The 16,485-nt window shown below is 42.9% G+C and overlaps 1 protein-coding gene across 1 annotated transcript; it reads left to right on the top strand.

The window, feature by feature from the left end:
• The first annotated feature begins 704 nt into the window (after positions 1–704).
• Positions 705–1,940, top strand: LOC130073085 (gastrula zinc finger protein XlCGF7.1-like). Its single transcript, XM_056238517.1, has 2 exons — positions 705–832; positions 999–1,940. The coding sequence occupies exons 1-2, from the start codon at positions 775–777 to the stop codon at positions 1,730–1,732; spliced, it is 792 nt and encodes a 263-aa protein (XP_056094492.1). The 5' UTR covers positions 705–774; the 3' UTR covers positions 1,733–1,940.
• The last annotated feature ends 14,545 nt before the right edge of the window (positions 1,941–16,485 follow it).

Raw genomic sequence — 16,485 nt, forward strand, 5'->3', positions numbered from 1 at the left:
TTTGTGCCGACAGCCCTCAGTTGGACGGCCGTTCTGGACTTTTCCCGAACGCACAGATTGTCAGTCCGTCCCTGCGTCGGAACCATGGTATATTTTGTTTAAGACCAATGATATTGGACCCACTCACTTTTACCGTCTCTAATTCAGCATATATCTGTTCGCTAGGGGTGGAACGGGACGTATTCGGATTGAACCGAAACGCTACGAGCGTCACGGGTCGGTGCATGAATTTACACGGAGAATACACAGTAAAAATATATATAAAACTTGCGTGCAGATTAATTTAATGCGAAACTACTGTTAGATAGGCGGGTTCTTTAGGGACACATAATCTGTAGCCCCACTAGTATGCAGTTTTTTGTCAGGTCGACGGTCCAGTGAGTGAGTCAGAGATAGCAGCACTATGGACGAGTATGGCGAGTGGTGGCGACCCACACGAGTTAGAGGACCGGCCAGCCTTAAATCGGCCTTAGTTACAATTAATTAAACCAAACAAGCTTCATGGTTACTCACTTGCGCGCGCACTATCTCTCTTTCTCTTGCTCTGGTTAATTCATAAAAAATTAAGTATGATTAAATATGAGTGATTGTAAGTGTGATGATCATCTGCTAAATGAGCAACAATGACCACAATTCACTCCTTCAGTCAGTGAAGCTCCCACAGCCGTTCATGAGAGTTTAAATGCTGGGGAATAATCATATCTTCCCACAGGAGAAGAAGAAGCAAGCAGGAGGAATTACTCCAGGAGAAACTACGGACATACTATTGTAAAGATGGAGATTAAGGAAGAACCCTGCAGAATAAAAGATGAAGAAACAGAGGAACAAATAGGTTGGTGTTTTCCTTCATTCTCTTTAATGACTGATGAGGAACATTAAGATGAAAACTGAAAAAAGACCAAATGTTTTGCTTAATTATGACTCGCATAGTATATTTATTGTGTTTCTCATTTTTCCATCTTTATTTGAATTTTGAAAATTTGATATGTTGATTTTAGACCCGATGGAAGTGAATAAAGACAAACAACATGAGTTTCAAAAACCTCAGCATTTCAAAAATGAAGATGGAAACACAGTCATTCAACAGACCGAAAAGTGTTTCACACAAAAACGAGCTCGAAAAACTGGACAAGGATCTTTCACCTGCTCTGAGTGTGGAAAGACTTGCACACAAAAATCAGGCCTTGAGAAACACATGAGAATTCACACTGGAGAAAAGCCTTATACATGCTCTCAGTGTGGAAAGAGTTTCAGTCGTAAATGCGTTCTCAATGATCATCTGCGCCGTCACTCTGGAGTGAGATCATTCAGCTGTGATCAGTGTGATAAAACATTTGTTTTTGAATCAAGCTTAAGAAAACACCTTAAAGTTCATACTGGTGTGAAGCCTCACTTTTGTTCTCTATGTGGAAAGAGTTTTTCACGACTACAAACTTTAAAAGGGCATGAGCGTATTCATACTGGTGTGAAACCTTATGTGTGCTCTGACTGTGGAAAGAGCTTCATTTCATCCAGCAACTTAAAAACACACCAGAGAGTTCATACTGGCGAGAAACCGTACAAGTGTTCACACTGTGGAAAGAGTTTTGCTTTTTTAGGAAACCTGAAAGGTCATGAGAGAGTTCATACTGGAGAGAAGCCGTACCAGTGCTCTTCATGTGGGAAGAGTTTCACTGAATCATCTAATCTACGGTATCATGAGAAAAAGCATTGCCTGAAGTCGTCTAAGTGAGCAAAGTTCACCTTCACGTCCATGATTTACAAATATTTTACTTACAAATAAATTGACATTCATATTGTTTTAATAGAGTGATTAAATCTACGGGTTAAATTAGTAGTGAAGTTTAAATCTGGTGATAGTTTGGTGTTTCCCTTCTTTTCTCAGCCACTGTAACATGATTTATAATAAAATGATTCAACTTTACTAAACTTCAAACACTTGGTTTGCATTAAAAGATTTTTCTGATGAAAAGTTTTTCTGGTGAACTGGTGAGATTATTTTTTTTCTGTTTTTTTTGTTTGTTTATCCGGGTTTATCTTTTGCAAAGTCACATCACAAAATGTTTTTTGTTTAAATATGTTTTGCAGTAGGTGATGTCATCAGATCATTGAATAAAATAAATAATCATAAAACAATATTACGGTGTTGTATTAGGCTGTAAATACATCCAATCTGTTCTGAAGGACAATAGATCTTATTCAGAGCAGTGCTGTGACAGGTATGAAAGCGAGGCTGTGAGCGAAAGACTTTATTCTTGAGTCTAATGTGAATTAGACGCGCTCATGGAGAGAGTGTCAACATCTATAGCATGATGGGGTTGGAAATCACTCTCATCCACTGGTGTGTTCTCAGTATGTGGGGTCGACACTGGGGGTTGTAAAGACTGAAGAAGACATTTCATCTCCATCGTTTCTGAAGAGGGAGAAGCTACAGTCTTCGATAACAAGTGTTCTGAAGTGTCGTTCTGTAGTACAGATTTCTTCTTGCTCGACGGAGCGCCAGCAGCTGCTGACGCGCGCCGCTTTTGAGTGCGTCGCGGCTGTTGTGCGAGGCTAACAGGCGAGTAAATGTCTAACTCATCAAGGCGAAGCTGTCTCTCTGACATCGGTAGCATACTACAATGCAAACGCGGATCAGTCAGGGCCTCCTTCAGATGCTGAGCGCCTAAACATGATGGGCATCGATCGTGTCCGTCGTCGGGAAGAAGCGTATTCGGACACAACTTGCGATTTGAAACGGAGATGTGAGAGATATGATCCATGACTCCGTCAATAACACGTCCTGGGTTAGCACCGTAGGCCCTTAAAACTGTAATGACACCCACTGAGCAGTTCGAAGAAATCTTCGGATAGAACCGAAAATTCTATAACATGAAACGCTCTCACAAGTAACGTAAAAGTCAAGTCTACCTTCGGATACCGCGAGGCTTTCAATGACTAGCACAATGGCGAGTATGCAATGAATCTAAGATATGATAACATAAATATATATATATATATATATATATATATATATATATATATATATATAATATACATTTATATAAAACAGATACAACGTTATAGTTTTGCGCTGAACGCAACCTAAGCGCGGTTAAAACCAGCCACCGGATAGTACCGTTAAGCACAGAGTATCGCCGACACAACAACAAATAATCGTATACAGAAATATTCCAAGATATCCGTCCTGATGATAGTGTAGAGCGCGCTGTCACAGCTTGGGAGGGCGAATCCTCACAACTCAGGTAAGCTGCACGGGACAGCGTGAAAAACAACGACCTATCAAAGGCGAGAAAGCGAAAGAGGCTGGGCACCGAGTCGCTGTGGTTCATATCCTCGCGTCAGACTGATCTCATGAAATGGCGTATGTATGACACGCCAATTCGTATTTCCATTTTTGGCGTGCTATCAACACGCATAATCGCTTTTCAGCGTGTTTATCAACGCCTTTGACGTTACATTACTGTATTATGTATATAAATATATGACCTACCCCAACCCCGTCCCTAAACCTACCCGTCACAGTGGTTAATACCATTTATGAGTCTTAAATGTAGATGTAGATATAGATTTTGCTTCGTTTCGCTCGGACATTTAACGGCGTACACATATACGCGTAATCACTCGGACATTTAATGGCGTAGACAAAAGATGACGGTTCGTTTCGGCATGGACATACACGCGGATAGCTCAAAATGCGTATAGATAACACGCCACTTGACTTGAAAGTGGCGTGTATGTTTACGCAAAGTCATGATGTCATGTTGCTCGCCTCTTGGTCTGCGTCATGACGTGACTTTGTTGTTATATTCTTCTCAATCTATCTAGCTGGTGCAGCGATTGTCCACTAGTGCTTTGCACTGCCTCTGGCGGTCAGTAGGAATGAAACAGAACCTTTGTAGTGTGTAAGGGCATGATTAAACAATAACTACTGTAGTTTAAAAGTGTTGAAATTGAACTTTCACAGGCTGAAACGGATGATGACGGACAACGGACAACTGGCCAAAGAGCCTTTAGGCCTCGTTTACACTGCAGGTCTTGATGCCCAATTCTGATTTGTTGCCTATATCCGATTTTTTGGACCATCCGTTTACACGTTCTTTAAATTGTGACCCATATCCGAGTCATGTGTTTACACTTGACTGAAACATCGCGCATGTTTAAAAGGGGCCTTCTTGCACAGATGGACGAACGCGCAGCGCGATCTCAGGACTGGTGGGAAGGGAACATACAACACGATCTCATGAAATTGAATATAGCACGAATTTTATTTCTCGTACCATTTATAGGCTAAAAATAGATTTTGCTTGCATATGATACGCACTGTAAACGTGCGTATTAAACGCCATAAAGTGCGTATCATGCACGAAAAAAATTATTTGGGGCGTAAATGGCACGTGAAAAAAAAAAAGTGCAATATACGCACATTCATGAGATTGTGGCGGGCTTTAACGAGGCACAGTGGGTCTGAAATTTTAGGATGTGTAATGTTTGCTCACTGGCTAAATCATATTTTACATATAATAACTGGACCAGACACGGACCACTCGAACTGTGCGCTTTTATTATTATTCCACCACCTTCGACACATAGTCTCGCAAGACTTCCCCGAGGGCTACGGTGTCCCTTTTTGGACATACAGTCAGGATGTTACATCTCCCTTCTTAAGAAACAAATGGCATTACCTAAACACACGCAACATTAATTGCATGACATAGCAATTGTGCTTAATGCATATATAAGCAGTCTGACAAGTACAGTCTGTGGTCATCATTAGTGTCATTGCTGAAATGTAAACAAGTACGGGCAGCATTTAAATGACATAAGACGTGGATGTAGATAAGACATTAGTTTCCTAGTCAGAAACAATGTTTTGATTTTTTGTATGATTTAAGTAACCTGAAGGTGAACTAGTTGTGAAAAGACAGAACAGTCAGCCAAACTGATTTCACAGTGTTTCCGAGGTATCGGGTAAGTAACAGGTTTGTAAACCTCTCGTTTTCTCTTTTTTTTCTTTCTTTTTTTTTTTTTTTAGGACAGCGATCCGCCTACACCCTTTGCATTATAAGTCAAGGACTTGTCTTGGCCTGGAGATGCGGCCAAACCTTGTTGTGTAATTGGGCTTTTGTTGGTTTATTGGTTGCGGGTGGTCCGCAGGTTCAGATTGTGGTGGCTGTGTGTTATTGGTGTGTGTTTCTGCATGCTGTGTGTCTTTAGTGTCTGGAGCATCTCTGCTTTCGAGGAGGTGCCAACGGTTGCGTCGTAGAGTTTGTCCATCTTCTGTCTGGATGTGGTAGCTCCTCTGTGTGTGTGCATGTTGTGTTACCGTTGCAGGTCTCCAGGAACCATCCTCCTGACGGAAGCGAATAGGTGTGCCAGCAGGTAGGTGAGACAATGGCTTGGTGCCTCTGTTGAAGTATGCTTGTTGGCGGTGTTGGCACGCCTTCCGTCTGTCTTGGATATCTTTCTGAGGTGCTACCTGTGGCTGCAGATGCCTACTGGTCGCTGGAAGTATGGAACGTAGTCGTCGGCTCATTAGAAGCTGGGCCGGTGACTGGAGGTTGTCCACTGGAGTGTTCCTGTACTCCAGCCGGTCTGTGTTTCCAGCTTTTGCCTTGTCCAGGATGCGCTTTGCTTTCTGGACAGTCTTTTCAGCAAGGCCGTTGCTCTGTGGGTAGCGTGGACTTGTGGTGGTGTGGGTGAAGTTCCACGCGTTTGCGAAGCAGCGAAACTCCTCAGAGCTGTAGCATGGTCCGTTGTCGCTGATGACTGTCTCTGCGATGCCGTGACGGGCGAACGCGGACTTGAGTTTGGCGATTACTGCAAGTGAGGTGCAGCTCGTGAGTTGCTCCATTTCAAAGAATCTACTGTAGTAGTCTACAATGACGATGAAGTTTTGAGTGTTCCATGTGAAGAGGTCTGTGCCTACCACTTGCCATGGTCTCTCGGGTATGTCATGTGACCACTGGGGTTCTTTGTGGTTAGCATCACGTCGTTCCTGGCATATACAACACTGTTCTACTATTGCTTCTATTTGTTTTCCCATTCCGGGCCAAAACAGGAGGTTTCGTGCTCTATGCTTGCTTTTCTCCACACCCATGTGTCCTGCGTGTATGCGCTGGAGCATGTCTCTTCTGAGGCTCTGGGGAACTATGATTTTCTCACCTTTGAAAAGTATTCCTTCCATCTCAGAAATCTCATCTCGGTGGTTCCAATATTCCTGGATGCCGAGCGGGCATTTCCTGTGTAGGGTTAGACGGTGGATGATGTGAATGTTATATTTCTGAAGCTGTAGTATCATCCTCTGTAGCCGCGGTGGTGCTGCGGCCAGCGGTTTTCGGAGGATTGCTTCCAGAGGTTTGTGGTCAGATTCTACAATCACACTCCGGCCAGACATGTATTCGTGAAAACGCTTACAGCCGAATAAAACTGCATACAGTTCCTTTTCTATTTGGGCGTAGTTCACTTCGGTGCTGTTGAGTGACTTGAAAGCATAGGCGATGGGTTTTCCGTCTTGGAGCATGACAGCGCCGAGGCCGCATTTTGAGGCATCTACTTGGAGTCTGAGTTCTTTTTATGGGTCAAAGTACGCGAGCACAGGGTGATCTGTTATCAATTTTTTTGTCTGCGTGAATGCTTTGTCGTGGTTTTTGTCCCATAAAAATTCACTGTCCTGCTTCGGCAGTTGGCGTAGTGGTGCGTTTATCTCGGAGAGGCGTGGTGCGAATCTGGCCAAATAGTTAATCATCCCGAGGATGGTTTCCAACTCCCCTCTGCTTGTGGGTGGCTGCATTTCTCGTATCGCTTTCACCTTCGCCGGGTCTGGCTTGACGCCTTCTCGCGAGAGCGTGTGACCGAAGTAGCTGACCTCTGATACACTTATTTGGCATTTGTCGGGATTTAGCTTTACCCCTCTTTCTCTTGTGCGCTTCAGCATGGCCCTGAGGTTGTTATCGTGTTCAAGCTTTGTCTTACCGAAGACGAGTATGTCGTCGACAATGGCAGCTACACCTGTGAGACCTTCATATGTCTTGTCGACGCGCCTTTGGAATTCGTCTTGGGCTGAGTTGATTCCAAACGGCAGCCTCAGGAACCTGTATCTGCCGAAGGGGGTATTAAATGTCGTTAACAGGGAAGACGTTGTACTCAGCTTTATGGCCCAATCTGGCGTCGAGGACGCTGAAGTACTGTGCTCCGGCGAGCTTTGTGGTGACATCTTCTAGAGTCGGCAAGGGGTAGTGGGGCCTTTTTATTGCCTTGTTGAGGTCTCTGGGGTCCAGGCAGACTCTCAGCTTGCCAGTCTGGGGTTTTTCAACGACTACGAGGGCGTTAACCCATTCTGTGGGCTCTGTCACTTTGCAAATTACGTTGTTCTCTTCCATCTTGTCGAGCTCTTTTTTCAGTCTGTCTCGCAGAGCGATCGGTACTCTTCGTGGTGGGTTTACAACTGGTGTGGCGAGTGGGTCGACATGGAGGTTGCACTCCCCTGGAAACTCTCCTATGCCCTGGAAGACGTCTGTGTATTCTTTAAGGAGGCTGTCTGTGTCTGTACATGGTTTCGCTTCTTCCTCGGCCACAGCTAGTATCAGTTTGATTAACTTGAGGTCTAGACTAGCTCTCATCCCTAGGATGGGAGGTGCTTTGGTGTCTACTATGTAGAATTCGAGCACGATGGAGGTGTTTTTATACTTGCACTTTAGATGACAGGTGCCCTACACTTTCAGGAACTCACCACCATAGCCGGAGATCTTTTTGGTGTTTGGTTTTACGGTCTTTCAAATGTGTGTACAGGAAATGCATTGGTCTGTGCGCCAGTGTCAATTTTGAATTTAACTTTCTGGGTCCCGATTTCAATTTCAGCATAAGCTTGTTCGTTACATTTTCCTGTGTTTTCACTTGTAAGTCCGTCAATAAAAAGTTCTACCTGCTCATCTTCGGTGTCTTCATCCATGTTGTGAATCACTTTTCTTGTGTGTGTGTTTGTGTGTAGTTTTGACTTACAGACTTTTGCAAAGTGATTGAATTTTTTTGCACTTCATGCATTGCTTTCCTTTTGCTGGACAGGCGCCTTCTTTGGTGGTATGCAGGCCGCCACATCTATCACATTCTCTATGAGCTGTGGCGGGCTCTCTCGGCCTGGCTTTGTAACTCGTGCGCGTTTGTCTGTGTTCCGGTCTTCAGGCTAGGGCGTGTACCGCGTCGTTGTTGGGGTATTTGCTTCCCACCATCTCTTTGAGTTGGACTTGTGCTAGCTCATGTGCTCTAGCGTTAGCTCCGCGCCGTGGCTGAGCAACTTCTCCCGCACTCGCGGTGAATTTGTAGAGAAAACAATGCGGTCTCGCACCATCTCGTCACTGTTGGGGTATCCACAGTCCTTTACTAACAGCTTCAATTCTGTGACAAATTGTTCGAAGGTTTCCCCATCACCTTACGTTTTTTCGTGGAAACGATATCTCTCGTATATCGGGTTAGACTTTGGTGTGAGATACGCGGTGTACTTATCGTAGTATGTTTGTAGTTTCTTCGCGTCTTCGTCTGTTAGCGTCCATGTGTTGAAAATGTCGCGCCCTTTTTCCCCGATCCATAAGAGGAGATAGCTGCATTTGTCCTGTTTACGTTTTTCCCGTAGAGGTCTGGAGAATCTAAGCTCCGCGTGCTGCTTGAAACGTCGCCACGCTTCTGTTTCAATTCAAACTTTATTGTCATATGCACAGGAAACAGTCGTCACACAGTACAATGAAATTCTTATTCTGCAAATCCTCCCAGCAACATCAGACATCAATTCGAGCCAATTCTGGTAAGTTAGCTGACTCCCAATCCATCTTGGGTGCTGGTACGCCAAAACTATCCATGTTTCAATGTCGGACGTGGGTGCTAGCCTCTACTCTGACACCATGTAATGTTTGCTCACTGGCTAAATCATGTTTTACATATAATAACTGGACCAGACACGGACCACTTGAACTGTGTGCTTTTATTATTATTTCACCACCTTCGACACATAGTCTCGCGAGACTTGCCCGAGGGCTACGGTGTCCCTTTTTGGACATACAGTCAGGATGTTACAGGATGAGCAAGCCAACCTTTGATATGTTGTGTCAACGTGTGTCCACATTCCTCTCCTATGACGACACAATGTTTCGTCGGGCCATCCGTCCCTTTGCAGATGCGGGTTTCTCTCGTCATTAAACCGTGGAGACGTAGCCTAATGCCTCAGAAAATCCGATCTGCCTGTTTACATGACAGTCGCATTGGCACATATCCGATTTACATCTGATTTATTTCCACATATGAACGAGGCCTGAAACCGATCTCGAAATATCCGAATGCATGCATTTTTTCCTGTTTACACGGTCATAGAACACATCCGATCTGTGTCGCATATGAGTAAAAAAATCTGAATTGGGTCACATTTCACTGACAGTGTAAACGAGGCCTTAGTGTTTCACTTCCAAATTAAAGACAATTTGGACATTTTTCTTAAGTGTCTGGACAAAAGGAGTCTCAGAATTAATTGCATGTGTATGGAGATTTGATTTATTTCAGTTTTTAACTTAAATGCCTGTATCTCTGAATTGCAAACTATCCCTTTGTCTGTTATTTGCCCACATTTACACGTTTGATCAATCAATGACTGATTCATTGATTCGTTCACTTCTCTCTGAACTGAATTAAATGATTGATAGTTTAACTGTGCTGGAAATGTAGAACTCATTTCTGATAATAACACTGCTTTTACGAAGATAAATTCATTGTTTGTCATTTTTAGAGTTAAATTTAAAGAAATTATTTAAACTAATCTCTCTCGTGTAAAACATTCTGGGAACAATTAACCTAACATCGTATCATAATTTCATACATCCTTTTTAAAGTTTAGTTAATTTTGTTATATTAAACCATGTATTGAACTTCAAAATATATGTTATAATATGAACTATGTGTAAACTAGTTTCAAATAATTGTCAAGATTGAAGTTACAATATAATCACAATCTATTCTATTTTCTGTTATAACTTATTTCTGTCATTGGTTTGCATTATGTATGCTTGTGGATTTAAATATGTGCACATATATGTTATTATTAGTTTTTTAGTAGATTTTTATTTCTATTTACTACAGGGCCGTTGAATGCTTGAATCTGATTGGTTGAGGAACGTTCTAAGGTGTGCAATTATTTTCAGGGAAACGCACAGCTAAAGTAGTTCCAGGCAGGTCTTGACCACATTACCGTTCCATATCACTTCGCGTAGTCAACTGTCATAACGGAAAATATGATACAATTTATAACAAGAAAAAACATGCAGCCCATGCGCTTGATCTGTCATTTTCAATGTCTAACTTCACAATCAATAGAAACATGCAGTTTAATTTGAATAAATAAAGTATATAGTCCTATCTATAATCAATCAAATTAAACTGAATATAGGCCAAATACATTGATAGTCCTGTTGCACGGGTTTTCGTAATTAATGCAGATAATAGGCTATAACAAATAAATAATTATTGATAGGCTTATTCTTGTTAATAGGACTTTGTGTTTCATTTATTAGGCTAGTCTACTGTTCTAACATACACCTTCTGGTGCTCCTTGGACACGTCATCAGTGTTGAACCCGGGGTCAAAAGGTGTTTCGGGTCTTTAATCAACAGACACCCTCGCCCGGGCGACCCAGCCGGGGGTGATCAGTCCCCGGCCTGTGTCCAAGTGGCGTGCTACTCCACGGATCCCCCCTCCTGATCCACAGCCATCGTGAGGCTTTTTCGGCAGCCTCAGAGATGTTCTTTATGGCTCGCCTGCACAGTTGTCCTTTAACTCCAAGGAGTTTGAGTGTTTGGGGTAACGACTGTCCTGCAAAGCCCCGGCAACCGACCTCCACTGGCTCACTGCGTGTTTTCCAGCCGCCGCTCCTGCACTCCTCCACCAGCTCTGCATATTTGGCTCTCTTGCGCTCATTTGCCTCCTCCAATCTGTCTTCCCAGGGGACAGTAAGCTCCACTATGACCACCTGCCTGGTCGACTCCGATGTTATCACCACGTCTGGGCGGAGTGAAGTGGCCGTGATGTGATTCGGGAACTTGAGCTGCCTTCCAAGGTCCACTTGAAGGTGCCAGTCTCTTGCATTGGTGAGGAGCTCGCCTGGGGATCATGGCTGCTGATGTGCCTTCTCCCCAGCTCTGACAAAGGAGATGGTTTGCTTGGAGGGCTGCTGACTCTTACTGCTCTGAATTGCTGTGGTAATAGTATCCGCAAGAGCCCTGAGGACCTGGTCATGTCGCCAGCGATACCGCCCATCCCCCAAAGCCTTTGGACAGCAGCTAAGGATGTGCTCCAGTGTGCCACTCCTTTGGCACAGTTGGCATGTTGGTAAGTCTACCAGGCCCCAGCGGTGTAGGTTGGATGGGCTAGGTAGAAGATTGTACACCGAACGGATCTGGAACTTGATGCGCTGTGGTTCAGAGCTCCACAGCTCTGCCCAGGTGATCTTACGCTGCTCGGCGTTCTCCCACCTAGTCCAGGCGCCTTGCTGTTTCATACTGACCATCTTGGTCATACGGTTCTCCTCCACCTCTGCCCGCACCTCATCCAGCACCAACTGACGCTTCTCCCTCCCTCTTGATTTGTCATAGCGTGGCTTAGGGAAACTGCCCAGGCCTGCACGTCCCACTGCCACGTTGCCAACCAAGACACCATGCCTCAGCCGAGCCTCCGCTCTGTCCACCGCTCCCTGTGCCTTCCACTTCCTTCCCGTCTTAACACAGATTCCAGCTGAGGAGACTTTGGCATCTGAGGAATCTCGGTACATCATGGTACCGAGATTCCTCAGATGCCAAAGTCTATACTTGTTAATAGTCTATACGGTCTATACTTGTTAATATGACTTTGTGTTTCATTTATTAGGCTAGTCTACTGTCAATATTAGAAGAAAAAAAACATGAACGAACTAATTAAAACGAATTGAGTTAATTAATAAATAATAATATTGACGCACATGCTTCTCTCTCTCTCTCTCTCTCTCTCTCTCTCTCTCTCTCTCTCTCTCTCTCTCTCTCTCTCTCTAATAACTGCATTAATAACTGCATAAAGCCGAGGACACAGTTATTGTAAGGGCGGTTATGAATGTAATTTGATACTTTTTTTATGATTGATCATGCCCAAACGCGTGTTCAGCACGTTCAGTCTGTGTTGACAGTCGGTGTGTAAAATCTGCTGCAGCCGATGGAAACAGTCAGAGAGTGTTTCAGCCAGTCGTTAAGTGTGTCCAGCATTTAGTCTGCTATCAGTGGCTCAATCCTCCGTTACTAACTCTAAAATGACGTATTGGAATTAGCAACGGAGGCATGGGATTAGATGCGCAAGAAATTAGTCCTACATACAAGAGCGTTTTAATGACAAAAACTTTACAAATGTCTTGAAATACATCATTTGAACAATGTTTCGAGGTGTGGTAACTGTAGTATAAGCGGAATAATTGACTTCAGGCCCGCAGGCCGTTAAACGGGTGTGCATTATTTTTCTAATAATTCAACGGCCTGTCGTCAATTGACTGTTCGCAAAAGCCACGCCCCCTAGTTATTGTTGCTACGCCCGTCAAACAAATGGTCAAACACGACCAGCGCCACAGATTGCCATGACGGGAAGAGGTGTGTCAGTGACCTTTTTTGGACCAATACCTCCGCGATATCCTCCAGATCGAGGCAAAAGGGGTTACAGTATGCAGTGGAGGGATATATTCAAAATATAAAAATACGCAATGAAGGAGACACGACTACTATCGAGGCTAATAATGCTCTCAAGCTCTCAAACCGGTCTCAAGCGAAATCTGAGAAACCCCATGACCTGTAACGTTACCTCAAATGCAACCAGCACAGCCTTGAAGAAGATTCTATAAGCTGTTTCAGTGGCTAATTGTTTGGAGTTAGAAATATATAACTAGCGCTGCATATTTAGTAATTTTGCCTCAGATACAGGATTATTCATTCGCTTTAACAAGCAGGTTGTTCATTACCACGGCAACCGCTTGCGTGTCATGCTAAATGCGATTTTCGTGTTTAAAAAGTAACTATACATAATAGACGGAAAGATGCAGATAACCATACATTATTTCTATTCGTTACGATATTGATATGAACTGATGTTGTCAAGTAAGCTTCATGCGTTCCCCGTTGCGAACGTGCACTCCTCTAACATTAGTCTAAACTGTAGTCTACAGGTGCTGCCTGCGCTAGTGACTGCTGCTCATTTCCCCCCAAAATATCATGTTAACAACAACACTAAAGAAAACGTACTTCCTTTGTGGATCCTCTTGATCTGCTTTCTCCATGTGTCTTTGACTAATCTCATTGTCTTAGTCTCACGCACGCTGCACGCGAGTTAACCATGTTCGACACATTTAACTGGGAGTGGGGCCGTCCACACTGTTTTATCCATTGTAGGGACAACGCAGGTTGTGTTTTCGGCTTTTGAAACGAAAAGAACACAACTCCTCCAGACAATCTCTCGGGGTATCTAGTGTCCAATTTACAAACGCCGTGGGCGCACCGCTTCACCATCTTGCTTGGAGTCAATGTTTGACGGACCTGCTCACATAGTAACGGTTGCTATGATGTGTGATTGGACAATAGCCGTTTTGGGGGAGGGGCCTGCGAACGGTCAATTATTCCTTACTTATAAAACGGTAAGTTCCAATCATTGATTCTGATTGGTCAATAGCTGTGCTTTATTCACGACAAAACACGGCTATGACCGCTTCACCCAACGGTTCTATTTATCACTGGGCAACACCCTTAGCAACCAACCGTATCAACATAAACATAAAGAAAAAAACATAAGACTTAAAGCTGCCGTCGGCAACATTTTTTTGATCATATTCAGTGAAATCGACACTATAATCTGACAGAACAACATAAATAAAGTGGTTTTAGAAAAAAACCCGAGCTTCTAACTCCACCTGGAGCTTGTTATTTGTTTTGCAAAAATCCACAGCTCCCGGATCATCATGTCCAATCAGCGCAGGGGGGTGTGAGATCTGACTGTCAATCACAGATCGGGCACACGCCAACCCTCGCGCACGTTACAATCACATGCACACGCCTGAAGTTCGCGGAAGTTCGCGCAGTAACGAAGAGTGATGGCGGAAAATCAAGTAAGCTCATTTAGAGTATAAATGATGTTAGCAATTGCAATCTATCGGTAGATTAGCCAGGACAGCATACCTCCAAATACTCCATGGTGTTGATGGATGCTGATGAGACGGGCGCGTTCCAGGGCTCTCAAGTTTTGAAGACAGGTAAGAGTGACACCCAGCCGACGGGGGGTTGGATACATTTTTGTCATTGGTTGTTGTGTTAAATCTTACCCAGAATCAATAGTGCTATTTTCTGATTGGCTATTGTGTAGCTCGACGAACAACACCCGAGGAAACGCGCTTGATTCATGCCGGTTCAACAGTGAGAGCGGCGCGGCCAGAGTTTTGGGCGCTGCGGCATATTAAATATATTACAAATAGTTTTTCAGCGTGAGAAATACAATGTGTGGCGGGAGAGCGTGACAAAAGACCGAAATGAGTGACTGTCACGCTCAATGCGTGACACTTGAGAGCCCTGGCGTTCACTGAAAATCTGGTGCACACGCACTGACGAGCATGAACTGGGTTGGAAGGTATCCGTTGATAGTGGGGGAGGGGCATGAGAGTTGTAAACATTCAAAATTTTCCTAAATCCACTCAATCTGCCAGACTTGCCGACTGGAGCTTTAAAAGGCTGAGCCCCAACTAAAGAGAACCGCGTCGAATATCACCGATTTAAATGAGACAAATATTTAATGCATGCACAATAAACAGAAATGTTCAAATAAATGTAAATAAACAACAATGAAAAAAATTAATAACATTAATAAAATAGATTAAAGACCTATCAAAATATGTGCCCTTATTGTGTTTTTATTTATGTAAATATTTAGTAGGCCTAAGGTTTATTAGTGCAGAGAGAAAATAACGGAATAAACGGAAAATGAACGTTTCCTCATGCTGAGAGATAAGCTATATTTGTGTGAGGAAATATCACATATTGTGTTGTAAAAAAAAAAATTATGAAACAAAGTTTGAGAACGGTTCCTAAGTTGTTTTTATTTGAGCTTTCATGCGTATTACACATTGTTGTTGCTGTTCAAGGTCAGGGACTATTTTTTTCTAGTGCAAGGAAGGCTTTTATTGATTTTACATCATGAAAGTTATATTTTTAACTTGTGTGGTAACCGTTTTATAAAAGCAATAAGGTTGACTCGAGGCTAGTCATTGTGTGAATAAGTGAATAATACACTTATTCACGATACAGCAAGGCCTCTCGTACCTTATTGCTTAATTATTTAGCCTACCTTAAAATGTATATAATAAATGTATCTAATACATTTATTCTTTTATTTAAATTTTTTTTCATGAAGTTTGTTGTTTCATATATTGTGTCCTGATGTTTAAAAAGAAATTATGGAGTTGTTTCTAAACGACTATTTGATCAAAACATTTACACCTGCATAATCTCGAGTGATTGTAAGTGTGATGATCATCTGCTAAATGAGCAACAACGACCACAATTCACTCCTTCAGTCAGTGAAGCTCCCACAGCCGTTCATGAGAGTTTAAATGCTGGGGAATATTCCCATCTTCCCACAGGAGAAGAAGAAGCAAGCAGGAGGAATTACTCCAGGAGAAACTATGGACATACTATTGTAAAGATGGATAAAAAAAAGATAAAGATACAGATTAACGAACAGGTTGGTGTTTTTCTTCATTAAAATGGATTGGTTTCCGCCTGGTTTCCGCCAGTAGAGGCGCTCGAGCAACCGAAGCAATGACACACACCCGAGTCTAGGAGAAGAAGAGAAGTGAGCGAGGGAAGGGAACATAAACATGAGAAGTGGAACACAACCGTTCATTCTGCTCTAAATCTGCTGTTATCAGACTGTGAGTACATTATATTAATTTTATCATTTATTAGGAGAAATCTAAATCCAAACGACTAAACGAGTCAGTTCATTTAACGTTTGTGAATCACTCAGAAATAAATCGAAATTAACCGACTGATGTTGTTCATTACGCTCGTAAAACGTAAACTCGACTGTTTTTTCACATTACAATTTGAGGAAATTTTTAGTTGTTTTCATTTAATTACAATTTTTTTTTAAACAGCTTTAGAAGTTGTATTGATTCTAAACAATGAGAGTTCTTCATGAGAGTTTAAATGCTGGGGAATATTCCCATCTTCCCACAGGAGAAGAAGAAGCAAGCAGGAGGAATTACTCCAGGAGAAACTACGGACATACTATTGTAAAGATGGAGATTAAGAAAGAACCCTACAGAATAAAAGATGAGGATACAGAGGAACAAATAGGTTGGTGTTTTCCTTCATTCTCTTTAAAGGAGTAGTTAACTTTAAATAATATAATGGACTTCATTGGGTGGCAAACGGTTCAAGGTCCAAACGACGGTTT

This window comes from Rhinichthys klamathensis, unplaced genomic scaffold (assembly GCF_029890125.1).
Source record: "Rhinichthys klamathensis goyatoka isolate OS25496 unplaced genomic scaffold, OSU_Roscu_1.1 h1tg000523l_1, whole genome shotgun sequence".
NCBI lineage: Eukaryota > Metazoa > Chordata > Actinopteri > Cypriniformes > Leuciscidae > Rhinichthys > Rhinichthys klamathensis.

What these genes read in the sequence shown, in the direction of transcription:
- LOC130073085 (XM_056238517.1), top strand. Translation starts at nt 775, where the DNA reads ATGGAGATTAAGGAAGAACCCTGCAGAATAAAAGATGAAGAAACAGAG. An exon ending in AGAAACAGAGGAACAAATAG is followed by an intron (nt 833 to 998) that starts GTTGGTGTTTTC and finishes TGTTGATTTTAG; the next exon opens with ACCCGATGGAAGTGAATAAA.